Source organism: Nymphalis io, chromosome 27 (genome assembly GCF_905147045.1).
Source record: "Nymphalis io chromosome 27, ilAglIoxx1.1, whole genome shotgun sequence".
In the NCBI taxonomy this organism is placed as follows: domain Eukaryota; kingdom Metazoa; phylum Arthropoda; class Insecta; order Lepidoptera; family Nymphalidae; genus Nymphalis; species Nymphalis io.
In genome coordinates this window covers 1,064,478-1,084,826 of record NC_065914.1, presented here as the reverse complement: position 1 = coordinate 1,084,826, position 20,349 = coordinate 1,064,478, and the positions used below count along the sequence as shown (strand labels likewise).

Sequence of the window (20,349 nt, the reverse complement as noted above, 5' to 3'; positions counted from 1 at the left end):
AAAGGGAGAGGAGGCCCTAGCCCAGCAGTGGGACATTCACAGGCTGTTACTGGTCCTGCAGTTACAATGGGTCAATCACCTGTTGACCCGGAACACATCAATAATAAGTGTTGCTATTTAGCTGAAGAGTATCTGACGAGTGATTGTGGTACCTACACAAAGCTACCACCAAGTAAATCTATTTTATTAATTATTACCAATGCCAGCAATACTCACATACACAAACCTTCGTGAGTTTACTGGAATCCTATGGCCGTGGAAGGAAATAAAAGATTTTATTTAAGTACCCATATTTTATTATTTTATATTATTGTACCAATATCTATTAGGATTTCACTCTTAGTTATATCCATCATCATATAACATCATACAAATAACAAGGACTAGTTAAGTATCAAATGGGATACTCATGGTATCCTACGTGGTATCCTCATATGTATAAAAATGTTGGTTGGCTTAAGATGACATCGTTTGACCAATCTCCATGAAAGTCGGCACGTATTTGTAATTTCTCATGGGGAATTTTGATGCTACCAACTTTGTTGTAACTCGCCGACATCCGATCTGATGACGGCGAGTTACAACCAACTTTTATATCGTTCAACCGATCGCCATAACAATTATTATATTACTTTAGCACAAACATGACGGAAAAACGCGTACAGAATTATTCATCATTCCTCTTCACTTTTCTTTATGGTTAAATTATGACATTTCTTCTGATGTGCCTTCAAAGTACTTGTTTTTAGAAATCTCTTTCCGCACACGTCACACTCCTGGCGTACTCCATCGTGGAACTGTTTCACGTGTCGGTTCAGCGTGTTCCTCTCGGCGTACGCTTTATCGCAGAAATCGCATTGGTGTCGCCTGTTATAATGTGCGTTCAGATGTTTGTCTATATTTGTAACCGACCTCTTACAGACCTTACACTTAACTTTCTCAATCTTCACTTTTGTCTTCGTGTTCAATTTATTCGTATCGTGATTTAATTTATGTTTGCGTAGGTTAGCTTTCGTCATGAACTTGCGATCGCATTTATCGCAAGCGTATTTCGGTATGTCGCCGTGCGTTTCCGAGTGACGTTTTAGAGTGTACCCATTCGCGAAATTTTCACCGCATTCCGTACAATTATACTGTCTCGCCGTGACGTGAGATCTTAAATGTGATACATAAACTCCACGATGATCGAAAACGTCTTTGCAAAACTTGCAAATATATATACCGCCGAATTTTCTCTTTCTTTCATGATAAGTCTCATGCTTAGCGAGGTATGAGTAGGAAATAAATGCCTTATCGCACGTTTTACATTTGTACGGCCTCTCTCCCGTGTGAATACGCATATGAACCTTCAACGTTTTTTTCGCAGCGAATTCCTTCGGACAGAGCGTGCACTTGTGGAGTTTCAGCTTATCGTGAACGGTCGTTATGTGTTTATTCAAATTCGTTATATCGTTGAACGAATTCCCGCACGTATGGCACATGTATTTCTTATTGAGCCCCAAGTGCAAGAGCAAGTGCCTCCTCAACGAGCTCTTGTTGAGGAACTCCGATTTACATATATCACAAATATATATAATCTCTCTGGTATGTTTGTTTCTGTGCGCACGCAAGTCATTTATCGTACGGCAACTTTTGCTGCACATCTTGCAGTCAAACTTCTTGATGTCTGTTAGAGGAATCGTGGGATTTACACATATAGAATGGTTGTCCACGTGTTTGTTGTATGTCTCGAGTCTTTTGAAATGAATATCACAGATATTGCACGTGAGGTTTGCTTTTTTATATTTACCTGAAAGTTATTAGGCCTATTTAAAAAAAAAAAACATTGCAATCTGGTGCATATATAAAACTGCATTTGAGCAGCACGGTGGAATCACATCCAGACGTCGAGTAAGGAAGTCTAGCAACGGTACACTTTGAACTTTCATTATTTAACTTACTAAGCAATAGTACTTTCTATTTGATCTAGAAGCTGATCGCATTTTTTTATTAAGACTCCAGGAGTAATTACTAGATTAATTATATATCAAGGAGAAAACCTCATGCAATGAAAAAGGAGATATTGCTCACATTTTTTTTATGTTATAGGCAGCGGACGAGCATATAGGCCACCTGATGGTAAGTGGCCACCACAGCCCGCAGACATTGGCAAAATAAGAAATAATAGCCATACTTTACATCGCCAATGCGCCACCAACTTTGAGAACTGAGATGTTATGTACCTTGTGCCTTAGCGGCAGAATATCTGATGGTGGGTGGCACCCACCTAGACGGACCTGCATGAAGCCCAGGTGAACAAACATATATTATGAAAACACATACATACATTTAAAGTTGATATTCTGCCGCAAAACAGCGGTATTGTTGTGTTCCGGTTTGAAGGAAGGGTGGATGAGCCAGTGTAGGCAGGCATTGGCTATGTAAGTGATGGTTGACATTTCTTACAATGCCAATGTCTAAGGGCGTTTGGTGACCACTTACCATCAGGTGGCCCATATGCTCGTCCGCCTTCCCATTCTATAAAAAAAATGTTACAACATATTATGAAAAACCAACTCACTATCTTGCTTTCTGTGTTGTGTAGTGGTTATTTCTTCTATCTTTTGTTCATCCTCTGGTCTGTTATCTCGAATTTTATATTCTATATCAATTGCTGGCGTTTCTTGTTTTAATTCATAAGCGTGATCAATATCTTGTAGAGAAAAAAAAATATAAACAAATATTCTTGTGAAAACGTCCGAGTATTTATTTGCGTTGAGTGAGAATATAAATAAAGGCGGTAAAATTAGAAAAAGATAAACTGATAATTTTTATCAATTAATACTTCCGGTCCTGCATATACGGCTAGTTCGGGTACATCTTGATGATTATTTATAAGTATAGATTAAAACTTCTGTTTAACAATTTAATTAGTATTTTCATAATCAAATAAATAGTTGATTCATATTTGTTTATACTTGGAACATTTTATTATATATTATTCTATTTATTAATGGCGCCTTCTGCTTGTCAGCTTCCGGCGCAATTAATAAATAGTGCTTATTGTTTATTTATATTTTCTCAAATTATGTCGATGCTATAATAATTTTGTTTTATTATGTATAATGTAAGGATTAAGCTACTAGAATCTTATTTTACTGATCTGGCTAGGTTATCTGCTGCTTATCAACTTCCGGTGTAATATATTAATCTTTAATGTTACATAATCCTGTATTATTAAATAATATTTGTCCGTAAATAATCATTAGAATAATTAAGATAAACAATGTTTAATTAATCTTTTAAGTTTGTAAATTTAGTATTAAATTAGGTCAAGATGTTTTTGTATAAATACCGCCAGTTTAAATATATCGGGCATTGGTATTGTAACCGTTGTAACGAGCATTACAAGTGTTTTCTTATATAACGTATCGTCATTTTCGCCGCCACCCTGGTAATCCACCTTCTATATAATGCATCTAAGTTGCCTACTATAGAAAGATTAGTCGCACAGTAGCTTTGTCTATGCCTAGAGCTATTACTCTGTTGTCTATGTCCATGGTAAATTAAGGAAATCATCAACAGCAAGCGATGTTATCAAAATATCAAGTTAAGGCCGAGTTTTATTGTGGCAATAAATAGCAAAATCACGCTTGCAAGACACTGGGCCCGTGAAAATTTACCATCTTCTCCAACCCCTCCCCCCTACGTTGTGAGCCAATCACACCAAAACTTCAATTGTTAATTATTGACTTTTGTTTTGTTTTAATCACTGGCTATGTAAAAAAACGGCCCTGTAACTCATTACGTTGGCTAATGTGACTGTCGATCCCAATATTAACATACCCTAAATTTTAAAGATGAACTTTGATTGGCTTTGAAATTTCAAAAAGACTTTTTATATATTTTCATAAATACCTTCATCTTTCAAAGCTATTTCAGTTTTCACTATAACATGGTAATCTGGAAAAGAAAATTTTAAAATTTGATTTATATTCAAAGAGACATTCTACTAACAAATTTTCACTTTACACAATCAAAACGAAACGTTATCCGATCCAGTCGTGGTTCGGTCGAAGTTAGATCGGAGTAGTATAATAATATCCTGGGACATTATTCACACACGGCCATCTGATCCCAAACTAAGCAGAGCTCGTACTATGGAAACCAGACAACTGATATACTACATATACTACTTTACATTTGTAAATACATACTTATATAGATAATTACACCCAGACTCAGGACAAACAGACATGTTCATGCAAACAAATGTCTGTCCTGTATCATAACCATAACAAACTAGTTCAATTGCCCCCCAGATCTTGTAGTCGAATCATTCATCAAAGTTTTTGCGTTTCGATTAATGAGCCCTTAAAATCAATTCTTTAAAATATGACAAGATATTATATAAGACATTTCTAGATATTAATTAATGACTTACCGTTATATTATATCTGACTTACCGTCTTCATTCTCTAATTTAATATTTATATTTTGCAATAATTCATCTGTAAAGAAAAAAAGTATAAATTAAAAAAACGTTTTTTAATTCAACAATAATTTCATACATTTATTGAACATATATTCTAGGCATAAAAGATATAAACTAAAAAAGATCAGGAAGAGACCAAATGTGGTAAATTAGTATATTTTCCTGAATAATATTCCGAGTATGTGTCACAAGATTTTATGCCAATACTTCTACGTCAAGAATATTTGTTATAAAAATTATATAGTGTAAAATTTCCTTTCACTACCTAGGAAACATATTTGAATCAGAATCAGTTCACAAGTTACAACAGGGTCAAGTTCAAGTCCTCATTCTCATTGTAACTACCTTCTGAGCTCGCCAAAGTCAATACATATGTCTGTATTCTTAGTTACAAAGCTGAATTACACATGAGTGAGGTCTCAGGCTCAGCTAGTGGAGTACATATTGATTAATAAACATATAACTCACTTTTACAATACTCCTGAAACTTTTGCTCGCAGTGCATCACCTGTCTCTTGAATTTTGTAGCATTTTGCAACTGATGTACACATTCATCACATATGGTATTACTGACTTCAATAGATGGTGATGGTAGCTACAAATAAAATTTACGAAGGAATAATATTATTATCTAGATTAATTCTCAAGACTAAATTTATAATATTAATTGTACATACTATATTTTAATGTTTTTAAATTTATAACAATTTAATATTTAGCACCTAAAATTAACATAATTGTACATGATAATATATATAATACTATTGGAGAATATAAAAAAAGTATGGTTATCATTTGACTGAAAAATAATATTGTTATTATTTATATGATTTATTTTTATTTAAAATATTTAGTGTAAAATAACCTATTATTAAAGTTTTATATGTTGCATTTGAAGGTATTATTTCCTAATTTTTGTTACACTTATATATTAAAACATCTAATACTAATAATAAATGATGAAATGTTTGTTAGTTTTTTATAAATAAAAATATATATTGTTATAAATTAAAAAAAAATAGGCAAGTATATACTACTGAAACATTTATTTAATTTATTATTGAAACCTGACTTACATTTATCCCAAATGTATCTTTCAACAAATCCGTACATAATTCAACAGAACCCATTACGTTGCAATTTGAATTTAAATCTCTAAAGTTTCCGTCAGCATGACAACATCTGCACAATGCGTTTAAATTCCAAATTTCGGTCATCTTAAATCGAGTTACTATTTAATATACAAACGACAACTTTTTGTTTCATACTGATCCGAAACTGAAAGCTGACAGCTACTGCAGTACTGCTTTTTTTTTCGTTTCTGGCGTTTATCTACGCTATTTGAGCGTAAAATATTCTGCCAAAGCTACTGCTTCGCTGTTGATTTCATATTAGTTTCTCTGTGTACGATTTCTTATGAGTAGAAAAAAGTCTAATCAATGTTAAGATTGTCAAATGTCAATTACCAAAATTAGTTTCGCCTTGAATACTAGAATATTCAGCTCTTATCAAAAGTTGCATAAAATATATATATTTTGTTTTGTGTAAGAGAAAAAATATATATTAGTATTAATAATAAATTCTGATTCCGTGTATTTAAAGTATATTTTGCAAGAATAAACGTTAAAACAATGAACGATAAAAACATAATGAATAAAAATGAACTTAATATTAAAAGTTTAATTGCCTTTGTAATATCATTGGTTTGTTATTACTAAATAATTTTATTATATTTGTATTCTAATTCGTTTGGAGGTTATATGCCGATTATTACTTAGCATCGTTGACTAATAGTATTTACTGATAAGCTGGTAGCCTTTTGAAAAACTCTTCGTGTTGGCATTTTTTATTGGCCCGACCTAGGAATTGAACCCAGGACCTCCGGGTCTGCCGCCTTACATCAAGCCAATAGACCAACGAGGCAGATATATATATATATTTATCATTTCAAAATAGTGTTGTTGGCAGACGGGTTTTCTAATTTAAATATAAGATATATATTTTTAAAATGATTCTATTTCAATAGTTTTAATTATTTCTTGTTCATTTTAAATCCAATATCAAATGGTGGCTCACAGCTACTATTGGTTACTAAGTGTATAATTCCTTGTGCTTATAATTGTACTTAATCAACCAATCTTCCAACCGGAACAAAGATATACAAAGTTTAGCGGTTGAATAACCGATGGGTGGGTAGTTAAATGAGTGGGAGTATCTATGTAATAATAGATAATTATAATAATTGCGAAGCAGAAAGAATCGAGGCGGCTCAACTGTTATAGTACGTGGATTTTAACCAATGATTGTGGTTTCAAATCCATGGAAGTAAGTTGGATTTTTAAGTGGTTTAATTTGCGTTCCTATTTCGTTTATATAATATTTAAAATATGTTGATATCTCTCAAGCTATGCTTTTTTTACTCTATATCACAATATGTTTGTCGCTTCCCAATTTGATAGTGTTATGTATGTTATTATTATGTGTGTAAACATATAAAAAAAAATTCTAAGAGTTGTTACATATATATTATTTGATTTAACGAACATGCATGATATGAATGTGTTACGCGTAAATGTTTTTTTTTTAAATCTACTTCATTGCCAATTTATTTAGGCTACTAATTTGTTTTATAATTAATCTTATCTTCTGCGGTGAAGGAAAACATCCTGACCACCCTAACTGAAGCAGCGTGGTGATTAAGCTTCATCTCTTCTCCTAAAAGGAGGCATTTGTCAAACAGGGGAATATTAAACACTTACTTTTATAATTGCAAAACCGATCAATGAATAAAATAATGTAATGGTATTATATGATTGTTTTATTTTGTACGCAGCGCCTGAACCACGAATGAATCAGTTTAAACGAACGACTTTCTTTACACATAATTATGTGTTATAGTTTTGTATAAATTATTAAAAATAATCATTATCTAACTTAAATAAGTAGTTTTTTTATGTATGACAGCCTCCTTGGTCTATTGGCTAGCTTATAAGCTTAATTGGGTTTTCGTGTAATGAATTCTTAGACGTAGCTCAAAGTTTGGAATTTGGCAGTTTTAAAACTGCCGTGCCTCGGAAAGCACGTAGAACGTTGAACCGCTTGAACTCTCTCCGGTAGTGTCAGATTGCAAAGATATTTTCTGTGAAGAAATTCTCAGATGATGTCACACTCACTTGCCTCGGAGATTTTTTGCTGGTAGTGCTTTGTGCAAACCCATCTGGGTACCATACACTCAGCACGTATTCCGCCAAACAGCAATACATAATATAGCTGTGTTCCGGCTTGGAGTGTGAGTGAGCCAGTGAAACTACTGGCAAGGGATACCCACAATATCTTAGTTACCAAGGTTGCTGGCGCAATTGTTATGTAAGGAATGGTTAATATTTCTTACAGCTTCAATATCAATGTGGACGTGTTGGCCCACTTGTCACTCGGATGCGTGTTGCGTACGTGATGCCGTGGTTACTGTGGCCAATCTGCGATCATGGCAGAGAATTCCAGGCGACTTTGGCGCAGTTCTCTGTTCTCTGGCGCAGATTGACCACAATAGCCGAAATTTTGTTAAGAGGCACTTATTGTTATTTGGTCAAACCTACTATTAGATCTTAGTCGTTGGTTGTTATATAATTATTTTCAGAAAGTTTTTTTTTTCATAATAAATACCTATGTTTACATACATGTGATAACCATTAGCTTTGTTTTCTATGGGAAACCGGCGATGCCTTATCATTTTATCTGTTCAGGGAAATTATTAGTTATATAGATCAGACATCATCTTGTAATTTCCGTATTTCTCCCCTTATCTCTTAAAATATACTATGAATGAAATGATGTACTTCGTATTTTTCTTGCTGATTAACATCTAGTTATCTATGAGTACAGATATATATATATATATATATATATATATATATATATATATATATATATACTTAACCTATTTCATGTCATACTTATACGTACTGAAGAGTATATAAAAACCTGTTTCGTACATGTAAGTTATACTGGTACTATTAAGAGCTGTATAGTCTTAAGTAATTATAGTAAAAATTACCACACAATCCATGGAACTAGCTTGGCATATAAGGTATGCGTAACGCAAATACTTCTTCGAACAATCATCTTGTACGCGACTATATAATGTGTCACTTAAAAATGTATTTTATGCCGAGTGTTAAAAAGTTTTTTTTTTAAGATCGCACCGTAAGTCATTTTAAAACTAAATTTAAATAGTTTTACACATTGATTTAAGAACGCAAACGATTCTAAACTTTATGTTCATAGATATAAATTATTTACACGCTTTCTGATGTTAATTGTACCCAGCATTTGTCCGGCGCAAGATTCGAAAGTAGTCAAGCAGTTAGTCAGTGGAGCGACGTAAAGTACGTCGCGCGTATTATCGTTGCTCGAAAAAGTTCCAATTAAAAAAGTACGACTGTCTTGGCCGATTTTAAACGAAGCGGCGGGAATATTTGACAGTTGTCAAAATTCTCGTTTACAGCCGACGGTGTGAAAATATATTTGTGATGTGTCTAAGTTTAAATGCGTGACATTGTTACATAAATATTTTCGAAATAAAAGCCTGAATAACTCGGTCATTTACTGAGGTAAGTGAGACGCCATCTCATTTTGTTTTAGCGAGTGCTTTAGTCGATGGAACTCGTTATACTAGCTTTTTTATTGACAACTGATATTACGCTGGAATGTTGACATTTTATATTATAGTACCCACACGTAATTTCGTGATTACCTTCTGCATAGACACATAGACACACAGATACATAGACATGACTTCGATACTTGAAATTTTTTTTTCAAAATATGATCGAATAATTTTCAAATGTAAATAATATATTTAAATTTCGCATATAGACGAACATTAACAACATAGTAATAGTAGTAGGTACTTGTTAAATCATGTAGACACACATCCGGCTTATGACGACATGACAAATTCATACGCAGAACGGGTATGTGTTCACAATCTGTGTGTTTGTTCAAGTGTGGTGTCCTAGGACACACCGAATTACAGGATACGGTAGATACGAGCCTGAATACGAGAATCGAGGATAGAAAGATTCTGGTTATCCTCTGAAAACATTAATAACCTGGTGACCTCGTTTCATATCCCTGTTTACGGTCATGATAAAGAAAATACATGATTTCATCTTAAAATATAAATTGTATGTAATATCTGACCCTACGATTTATTTACGGACTATATATCCCCCGTAGTATATCAGCATGGATGTGAAACTTGAAAGCGGCAGGTTCAATTCTGATCCCGTGGGCTGTTGTCATCCTCACTACTAACACAAGTTTTATACTTCTTCCTGGTTAGTATTATTAATATAATCTCGATGGTCTAATTACTAAAGAAGGCCGTCGAGAGTCGACTTCCAATAAACCCCGGTTTGTGCTAATGAAAAAGTATTTGGAATTTTCTTTCTACAAATGCCCAGTAACAGCCAGAAGTTGCCATAGTTAATTTGGCATTGATTACACTCCGTCCGACTTTCGGTAAAGGCGTTGGTCCTGCGCCTAAATTCTAGGTCTTGTTGCCTCCGATCCATCGGATTATGTGAGTGAGGGAACAGAGAACTCTCTAAAATGAAAGGGAAACCTGAAGTATGTCGGTGTGTCTTCAGGTCATTTCAATTTAAACATAGCAGCTAACATAACGTACGGTTCATATACTAAAAGCTTTCTACGATAATTCTTGGAGTAAAACTATCGCTATATTTCTCCATCGACTTTTTAAAAGTTAAACATAATTTCAATTTGAATATTTTGAAACGACTTTGGCAATGTTTTGTGAGAACGGGTTTAATTATCTGGCAACATTATATTTTCGGTCATTATCGGCTTTACTTATGAATATTTTTTAGAAGGTGATAAGCGTTGTGTCTTCTTCTTTCAAATTTCAAAGCATAAGGATAGATAGAGAGAAAACATTGTGTAACTGAACAGCCAAAGAATGTTTTAAATAAGTTAGGCCGTGTGATAACTACGCATTATTTAAGTAGTTTTAAAATTTACATATTATTTCTGAAGCCTAGATGGTTCTGTGTATAATAACTCGTGGTTAATCAAAAATTGCTTGTTCGTATCTGGGTCAGCATCATTGGGTGTCGGATCTGTGGAATAAAATTCAGTGTTTCTTACAATATTTCCCTTAAAAAATAGACGGTAATAAAAACAAGTGCCCGAAAAATCGATATGGTTTTGAGAATTTTTGTTTTATGGACACAAACAAAGCACGGATTATAATGTTGCTCCGGAGTTGTCCCTCGTTCGACAGTAAAGATCAACCCTTTTATTCCCTAACCGCGTTATATAAACTTCGTCTACCGGGTGGTTAGTTAGACACTGTCTTTGCTCTGTCTGTCATCATTGATTTGACATTCGAAAGAAGAAGACAACCTTGATTAATTAGTCAAGACCTAATAATAACAGCCTGTGAATGTCCCACTGCTTGCCTAAGGCCTCCTTTCCCTTTTTTGAGGAGAAAGTTTAGAGCTTATTCCACCACGTTGCTCCAATGCAACCCGCATTGGAATACACATGTGACATAATTTCAGAGAAATTAGACACATGCAGGTTTCCTCACGATGTTTTCCTTCACCGTCAAGCACGAGATGAATTATAATCACAAATTAAGCACGTGAAAGTGGTGCTTGCCCGGGTTTGAACCACGATCATCGGTTAAGATTCACGCGTTCTTACTACTGGCCGATCTCGGCTACTAAACAATTTCTTAATCGTGTTATTTTACATTAAACACATAAAATAGTACATATCCGGATTATAACCGTCGTTCTTAAGTTAAGAATACGCAATTGATCTACTAAACAATCTCATAATCTGTATCTTTTCTGGTTAATTATTTCATTGTAAATTATATTATCTGTAATCAACTTTTTTTAATCCCAATGTTTTGTAATTAACGTTACGCTTTCAATATTCGACAATGGTTATTGCACAATAACCAAAATGTTTTATCGTGAAAGATAAACCGGTATTGTTCCGTATCAAAATATTAATGCGTTTGAAAGTGTAAATAATTTGATTGGTGCAGTTAGTGCGATCGTCCGCTGATTCGATTATAGACTATATGTACAATTTTAAAGAGTAGATATTTCATATTTGTTTTCTGCTGTATCTTTATGATATATATATAAAATTAGTACAACTATATTAATCCAGTGACATGTGATTATCTCGCAAGTTTTCTCCTTATTAGGAGAATTCTCTGTAGACTGGCAGTTCGACTGACCTGATGGTAAGTGGTTAACATCCATAGCACTGTAAGAATTATAAGCAATCCCTTACATCGCCAATGCGCGACCAACCTTGGGAACTAAGACGTGAGGTCTTGTGCCTGCAGTTACAGTGGCTTACTCACTTTTCAAACCGGAAAACAACATTAAAAGGTGTTGCTAGTTGGTGGGCTATACCAATTTTTAACTTTTATTAATAAAATGAATCATAATATGTAATATAAGAAAACAATTTAGACATATATAATCTAAGGTGCAAATAAAATTAAGCTATTATTGCTTGATATTGAAGAAATTATTCGAGGACGACATCAGTTTTATCAGATTAATCTTTTTAATACTGATGTAACCCTGCGTGTCTTTTTGTAACGTAATTACGACGAAACCAATGACTAATGTTATTGCAAGGAGATATATCATAGAAGTTTTGTGACTTTGAAAAGGACCCAGTTACATAAACCAGAAATTGCGAAAGAAAAATTACGTTATAGATAAGATCAACCGGTACTGAATAGCTGGTCTATTAATAAATATATATCTATTTACTTAAAAGTGTTGTAGCATTTATATATATATATATAAAGTCGAGATGGCCCAGTGGTAAGAACGCGTGAATCTTAACCGATGAACGTCGGTTCAAACCCGGGCAAGCACTTCTGAATTTTCATGTGCTTAATTTCTGTTTATAATCCATCTCGTACTTTTCGGTGAAGGAAAACATCGTGAGGAAACCTGCATGTGTCTAATTTCATCGAAATTCTGTCTCATGTCTATTCCACCAACCCGCATTGGAGCAGCGTGGTGGAATAAGTCCCAAACCTTCTCCTCAAAAAGGGAGAGGCCTAGAGCCAGCAGTGGGACATTCACAGGCTCTTATTGTAGTAGTTACTATATAATAAAAATGTTCTGTGCTACTATATAATTAAAAGCTGTGCGCTTTGGAACTCGTGATAAGTTACCACTTTTAACGAGGGTACCTAACTTTAAATCAAAATAATTTTGTTGAAGCGCTTTATGGAGCCTATTTCACCACTACACAATCACATTTTTGAATGTCAGTTCAGAATGTAGATTCAACCGAGACCAACCGGCAAGAAGAATGATTTCATTATTTTTTACTTATTAATTTATAGCGACGTGGTTAGTGAAATTAAATACATTATGCTATATACTTGCGAATTAGCATTGGTAATATTAAGTAAGACGACATAGGTCATGAGAATTATTCAGAATCACTGAATTACTGGTGGTAGGGCTTTGTGCAAGCTCGTCTGGTTAGGTGCCACCCACTCATTAGATATTCTACCGCAAAACAGCAGTATTTGGTATTGTTGTGTTCCGGTTTGAAGGGTGAATGACCCAGTGTAATTACAGGCACAAGGGACGTAACATCTCAGTTTCCAAGGTTGGTGGCGCATTGGCGATGTAAGCGATGGTTAACATTTCTTACAATGCCAATGTCTATGGGTGTTGGTAAACATTTACCATCAGGTGGCCCATATGGTGCTATAAAAAACACTCGGTCGTAGGGCTTTCTGCAATCCTGGCACACATCATTCTACAGCCAAACATGAATATTGTGTTGTTCCGGTTTGAAGGGCAAGTGATCCAGAGGTCTACATCAGGCGCCACAAATCTGCCTACCCATTTAAAATTAAAAAAATATATACAAATATACAATGTATACAATTCCTTTGCATTCCGAAGCATTACTCGACTGGTTTCGACAAGTTTTAAATGCCACTTTTATGATGAATACCAGTTTTGTTGCATAGACGTTACGTACGAGTTACGTGAGTGTGTCACAACGAGAAACGCTAATGGCTCGGATAGTACATAATTCAAAGCTGTAATATAATATCAAATAGATTTGAAAATATCAGCAGATTGCTTAAGTTTGCATTTTTTTGAGGTTAGTATTTTAATTGTAATAGTATTAAAGGCAAATTATGGTAACTGATCGGTGATATAAGGGAACGGGAAATTCGTTCATGATGATGATGATGATAATATACTAATTTTGGTCTTCAGGTGAATGCCTAGTTCAGAAGATTTCATAGTTCAGGCATGTGTAAACTCTGCTAATGTCTATTCATACCTCTATTATCTGATGGGACGGCAGACACGACTGGATAGGAGTGTAATATTGCCATTCTATTTCTCTGCTTTTTGTTAGCAAGACTTTATGGGATAACTTTAGGCTTGATAAGGGTCTAAAGAGCTCGCAAATGTTGCTTGCACTGCTGGGCAAAGGACCCATTTTCTTCTGAAAAACCGATACAATTTTAACATATACCGTTATGTCAAAACCAAACGTCATTGTTAACATTTATGCCAATAGTCGATAATTAAATTAAAGAATAAGAAATCGCATAAACGGCAACGCTCACGCTTCGATTCGATTGCGATAGTGACAATTTGTTCGTAGAATTGGTCCCAAGTTTTCGACTTCGTGACGTCATTGAGACACCCTGGGGTAAGCTATTCGTTTCTGTATTAAGATTTCGCGGATATTTTCAAATAGCTTTCAATAAGTTTGATACTTATACTAGAATAAACATTAATATTATATGTATATTAATGTTTCTTTGGCATACGTGTTAATAATTGCTATTGCGCGTAAGAATCAGTGTAATGTCTCTTGGATTAATTAACGTATTAAAATCTATCTGCTATAGAAAGATAAATAGGTCGTTTTGTAACCGTGAGATCCATTCTAACAATGGATTTCGTATCGAATGTCACAAAACCAAAACCGCATGAGGCATGCGAATATCTTATTTGAGTATAAATTTACAAATCTGTATTACTTATAAAACTACATATGTACATACTAGCAAGTGTTTGGTAATTTAAGATATAATATAATTTTAAAACGTAAAAATCTAGAGTTTGCCTTAAACTCTAAAACTAATTAAATTTATTATGCGAACAGTACAATTCTCCGTAACAATCACGGCTATAATAATTCAAGATAATTTTACCTCTTCTTTGTAATTAAAGAAATACTTATCCTCTACTGGTTTGTTTAGTTTTTTCTTAACGATAATGGGTGTTTGAATAATTAGAGAACTGTGTTTAGTTTACTAACCGTAACTTTTAGTTACGTCATTCGACATTTTAAAAATTCATCGTATTCATAATAAATAGGTTTTCATTATGATGTCCTCTTGACCGAATTTCCACTTCTCTTAATTTCGATCTCAATGATTGTATGCTTTTACGAGAATGTTTTTCTGGCGTATCATGACAACTACACAAATAAACCGCTGACAAAAACTTGCAGATTATAATATCACGGAATGGATAAACTTATTTATGTAACGTCTATTGTAAGTTGTCATAAATATATAGTTTTTATAAATGTATTATTTCGAGTAGTTAGTAAGAACAATAAAAGACTTCGCCGCTTCAAAATTATATCGTCCAGTCGATTATGAACCTGTCAGGAACGCATTCTGTCAGCGCATCATGTATCTTTCGAAAGTCACACATCTCTCTCTCTCTCTACTAAAGTAAATTAAATGAGCGTAGTGCAATAAGCCTTTCTTTCAAGCAGTGGGAACCTTCAGATATGTGCCCTTGCTTCTTACCCGATAAAACCACTGCGATGGCTGGTCCTGACGCATTTACAGGCTGTTGTTATTTTGTTAATTAAAATTTATTAATATGTCACGATTGACGTTCATAGAATATACTTGTATGATGTACACTTAACGTAGGAGTTATTAAACTGTAGAGAACCATTCAGTATTTTATCCTCAAAAAAAGACGAATACCCTAAAATGAAGTCAATTTATCTGATAGTCAAGCATAATTAGCTTCACAATTCACGACGCACACACGCACGTTCTGAGGTCGTCTTACGACACGAGGTTAGGCGTGACACGAGGATGTTGCACGACCGGATGGCGCTACGTGGCTTGGTGATTGGACCTTGGGGAGATGGTTACTAGGGCTAGATAATTTGAATCTTACAATTATTACAATGGCGGTAAGTATAAAGGTGATCAATGCGACTTAAGTAATGTTTATGTACATGAAGCTTCAAGTTACTCTTATCGATCTCATGTCTATCTTAACAGTATGCCAAGTATACCACATACCTCCAATTCAAAACATTTTTTTGTGCCAGTTACATTCCTTGAAATAATGTGATTCATCTATGGGATTCTGATATCTAAGACCAGTTTGGATGTTTCCATATTATTCATCTGATTTAGTTGAAACATACACTTGATATTGAAAAATAAATTCTATATACTTTCATTATTGGATATAATTTCGTATCGGATGAGAATATGGATACAGATGATGAGGAAGCGAATGCTACTTGCGAATAGGTAAATGAGTTTTCATTAATATAGTAAACCTTCCTGCCGGTTAAATAACTCGCCCGAGGACATTACCTTGACACGAAATTCCTTAAAGATAAAACTCAAACGTCTGTACATGACTGGAATTGTTTTATACTACTTCATTCATAATATTTTATTGGTACGTTTTAGTAGTTTTTAATTGCTACGTTTTACGTTTTAGTACCTAACGTTGTTTTAATTAAAATTGTAGTGCAAGGATGTTTATGTAATGAAAATTTAAAACTATCGATAAAGCCTTGATGTAACTTTTCTAGCAAACTTAAATTGCTAGAAATATCTTATACGTGAAGTAGTTTTAAAAACGAAAGTAACAAGTATTGTACCATGTTATAATCTTGACTAAATACACCATTTATCTTAAATGACTTGCCTATAACAGTCCTTCTAGTACTTTCTTAAAAAGTGTTTAAGTTTGAGGATTTTTTTAACCATGTCTCGATCAACCTTAATTTAAATTTAAAAAAAAAAATTGAAAATAATACAGTTAAAGATCATGACATCTCATTTTGAAGACTATGTCTTGACTACGTCCTTAACCCGATAGAGCGTTAAGTAATAGGTACTCTCCTATTTAGTGATGAAGGTGAAGCAAATAATGGATGTCTTCACGCGCAGCGAATAATAAACATGTGAAAGACTTTTAATATTAACATTTACAAACGGTAAATTGAGGGTAGATACATAAATCTATTTCTTTTGAGTACATAAACACTCTGTTGCATGTAACCGAAATGTATATAAATATTATAAAAAAGTACCGTTGTCTTTTTGTTGCGCTTTCATGGTTAAATCACTGTACCGATTTTGGTAAAATTTACTCCCAAGGAACATAAACATGAGCTACCTGCCCACCCTAAACATGACATAATAATATACTGTAAAACCGATATAAGGCTATATATTGCTAAGTTGAATTTTGGCCTGATAAAAATCGATTATTTTTTGTCCACCGAACTGCTAATGTTACACTCTCTTAACTTATTTCATAAGTAATTCTGCGTTCAAATAGAAATTCTTAGTATTTATATGTTCTGGCTTGGGCGAGTGAGCCAGTGTAACTTCAGACACAAATGATCTTAGATCACATCAATGCACGAACAAAGATGCAAGTAATTATCTCCGTCAGATGGCAAAATATATTAATATAAAATAATTCGAATATGTATTATAGCAAATTGCAAATTTGAAAGGGAAATCCCTCAATTACATATTATAATTTGAAAGACAATAAAACAAAGGCCGAGTTGAAACGCTATGAGGGTACAAATTGTTTTGAAAGTGGTGATGGTATCCGCCTTACCAATTTCGGCCACGTCGGCCATTCACGAGGGGGAGTAGGGAGTTGTGTGCGGCATTTTATAGAGCACAAGTTTGTGCGCAAGCACCAGTGCACTCTCGCTTCTTATGTTCTATTATTTTATGAGACATTAATCCGATAAGACCAGAAAAGTAAACGAAGCTTTACATGTTTTCCGAGGCACAGGAGTGGACTCACTTCCAAGTTCCAGGCTACAGGCTATCGAGAATCTTCGACAAAATACCCAATAACTCTTTATTGCCAGACCTGAGGCTCGAACCTCGGGATCTGCCGTCTTATATCTAGCCAATAGACCACCGAGACAGTCAAATTTATGTATGTAAATAAATTTTCACTGTTTTATTATTGATTATGTCCGTATGTAAGTAAAATGCTTTTAATTACGGCTTTTATGTCGAGTGGTTATGTTTTAAAAACTATTAATAGCCCCGCCATTTTGTAGGTTAGTCGGTTATTGTCTATAATTATAGTTACAGTATATATTATTTATTTTAATACTGCAATTTTAAATGTAAAATGTTATTCGTTGAGAAAAATAGATTTTTTTAAACGATTTAAATAAACAAGGTTATCAATTCGCTATGTATACATATGTATATATTTATGTTTGTTCGCGTATAAAGTTTATGCGTATCAACCATTTTTAATCATTATTTTTGCGTTCAGTTTAGAACAGCTCAATGGTTCTTGTATCAATTCTAAAATTTAGGATTTTTTTTTACTTGAAGCGTAGTACATTAAGACAAATTCTTGGACTCGGTTTTTTATTTATTATTTATATTTAATGGTCGTCTCTCTAACGTTTTTCGCTTTATATTTCATTTTATTTCAAAACTCACGAAGGTCACTGACCTCTGTTTCTTCTGTAATTTTTTTTTTTTTAATATCCTGGGACGTTTTTCACACATGGCCGTCTGATCCCTTAAGCTTGTATTAAGCTTGTACAAAGCTTGTGCTATGGAAACCAGACAACTGATATACTACATATACTATTTTTTTTTGTAAATACATACTTATATAGATAATTACACCCAGACTCAGGACAAACAGACATGTTCATGCACACAAATGTCTGTCCTGGGTGGAAATCGAACCCACAACCTTCGGCGTGAAAGGCAAGTATCTACCAACTACGCCAACCGGCTAGTCTAGTTTAAAGTTGATTGTTTTAAATTTTATACATTTTGATTGTTAATACTTAAATTCACATTTGCATAACATTATCTTAATATGTGTTGTTCACCTTTTTATTGTGTGATGCTATGTAAAATCTTTAATCCTGTCAATTAATTATGTAATACGCTTTATCTCTTTTAATTGCACTTCCTCTACATAATAATTTGGTCAAAGTCGAATTCACCTCATGACGTACCTACGTCATGACGTCATTACACGTATTTACGACTTACCGAGGAGAGCAGGAGCCCCACATATAAGCCGAGATGGCCTAGTGGTTAGAACGCGTGAATCTTAAACGATGATCGTGGGTTCAAACCCGGGCAAGCACCACTGAATTTTCATGTGCTTAATTTGTAATTATAATTCATCTCGTGCTTGACGGTGAAGGAAATCCATCGTGAGGAAACCTGCATCTGTCTAATTTCATTGAAATTATGTCACATGTGTATTCTACCAACGCGCATTGGAGCAGCGTGGTGGAATAAGCTCTAAACCTTCTCCTCAAAAAGGAAGAGGAGGCCTTAGCCCAGCAGTGGGACATTAACAGGCTGTTACTGTACTGTACTACATAATATATTTTAAAATATTATTACATGATGTTATGTACTACTGTTACTGTTGTTGATGTTATATTATACTGGTGGTAGGGCTTTGTGCAAGCTCGTCTGGGTAGGTACCACCCACTCATCAGATATTCTACCGCGAAACAGCAATACTTGATATTGTTGTGTTCCGGTTTGAAGGTTGAGTGAGCCAGAGTAATTACAGGCACAAGGGACATAAAATCTTAGTTCCCAAGGTTGGTGGCGCATTGGCTATGTAAGCGATGGTTGACATTTCTTACAATGCCAATGTCTAAGGGCGTTTGGTGACCACTTACCATCAGGTGGCCCATATGCTCGTCCGTCTTCCTATTTTATAAAAAAAAAAAAAAAAACTCGTAAGTGTGTACCTTTTTTGGAGATATCTAATAAATAAATAATAAACATTCTTTGTAGTTACCGTCTATACTAATATATAAAGCTGAAGGGTATGTTTGGCGCGTTAATCTCAGTATTTACTTGGTGGTATGGCTCTGTGCAAGCCTATTTATGAAATTACCACCCACTCATAAGACAGTCGAAAGTAAAAAGGAATATTCAGTATCGTCGTGTCCCGGTTTTAATTTTGAGCGAGCTAATGTAACTACAGGCACAAGGGTCTGTACTTCTTAGTGTTAGAAATACTTATTTATGTACTTCATTTAATATATTTAATAATTACATATTTTTATATTGTATTTGATTTAATAAAAATATAATCGGTTTCAGAACGTCATTGGTATTGTTTGGTATGAAAGAAAGTTAAAAAAAAAATTGTTTTTCCCGCGCATATATAAAAAACGGAGAACTGAACCGTAACAGCCTGTGAATGTCCCACTGCTGGGCTAAAGGCCTCCTCTCCTCTTTTTGAGGAGAAGGTTTGGAGCTTATTCCACCACGCTGCTCCAATGCGGGTTGGTAGAATTCACATGTGGCAGAATTTCAGTGAAATTAGACACATGCAGGTTTCCTCACGATGTTTTCCTTCACCGTAAAGCACGAGATGAATTATAATCACAAATTAAGCACATGAAAATTCAGTGGTTCTTGCCCGGGTTTGAACCCACGATCATCGGTTAAGATTCACGCGCGAAGAGAACTGAACGATTGTCATCAAATTAACAATATATGACAT

The 20,349-nt window shown here is 34.3% G+C and overlaps 2 protein-coding genes across 2 annotated transcripts in view; one reads left to right on the top strand and one right to left on the bottom strand.

The window, feature by feature from the left end:
* Positions 1 to 281: 281 nt before the first annotated feature.
* Positions 282 to 5,877, bottom strand: LOC126778709 (zinc finger protein 43-like). The gene is made up of 6 exons (XM_050502325.1): positions 5,551 to 5,877; positions 4,943 to 5,069; positions 4,446 to 4,490; positions 3,898 to 3,942; positions 2,561 to 2,692; positions 282 to 1,789 (listed from the first exon to the last, which is right to left on the bottom strand). The coding sequence occupies exons 1-6, from the start codon at positions 5,689 to 5,691 to the stop codon at positions 675 to 677; spliced, it is 1,605 nt and encodes a 534-aa protein (XP_050358282.1). The 5' UTR covers positions 5,692 to 5,877; the 3' UTR covers positions 282 to 674.
* A 2,972-nt stretch (positions 5,878 to 8,849) lies between these two features.
* The window catches only part of LOC126778710 (scavenger receptor class B member 1), a 95,786-nt gene continuing 84,286 nt past the window's right edge, over positions 8,850 to 20,349 (top strand). The window contains exon 1 of the mRNA XM_050502326.1: positions 8,850 to 9,084. The gene's annotated coding sequence lies outside the window, so the exon portion shown is untranslated. The remainder of the gene's footprint in view (positions 9,085 to 20,349) is intronic.

Coding starts and splice junctions, on each gene's coding strand:
- LOC126778709 (XM_050502325.1), bottom strand. CDS start 5,691: ATGACCGAAATTTGGAATTTAAACGCATTGTGCAGATGTTGTCATGCT. Junction 5,070..5,550: donor AAGATACATTTGGGATAAAT/GTAAGTCAGGTT, acceptor TTTTATTTGTAG/CTACCATCACCATCTATTGA. Junction 4,491..4,942: donor GTTTCAGGAGTATTGTAAAA/GTGAGTTATATG, acceptor TTTTCTTTACAG/ATGAATTATTGCAAAATATA.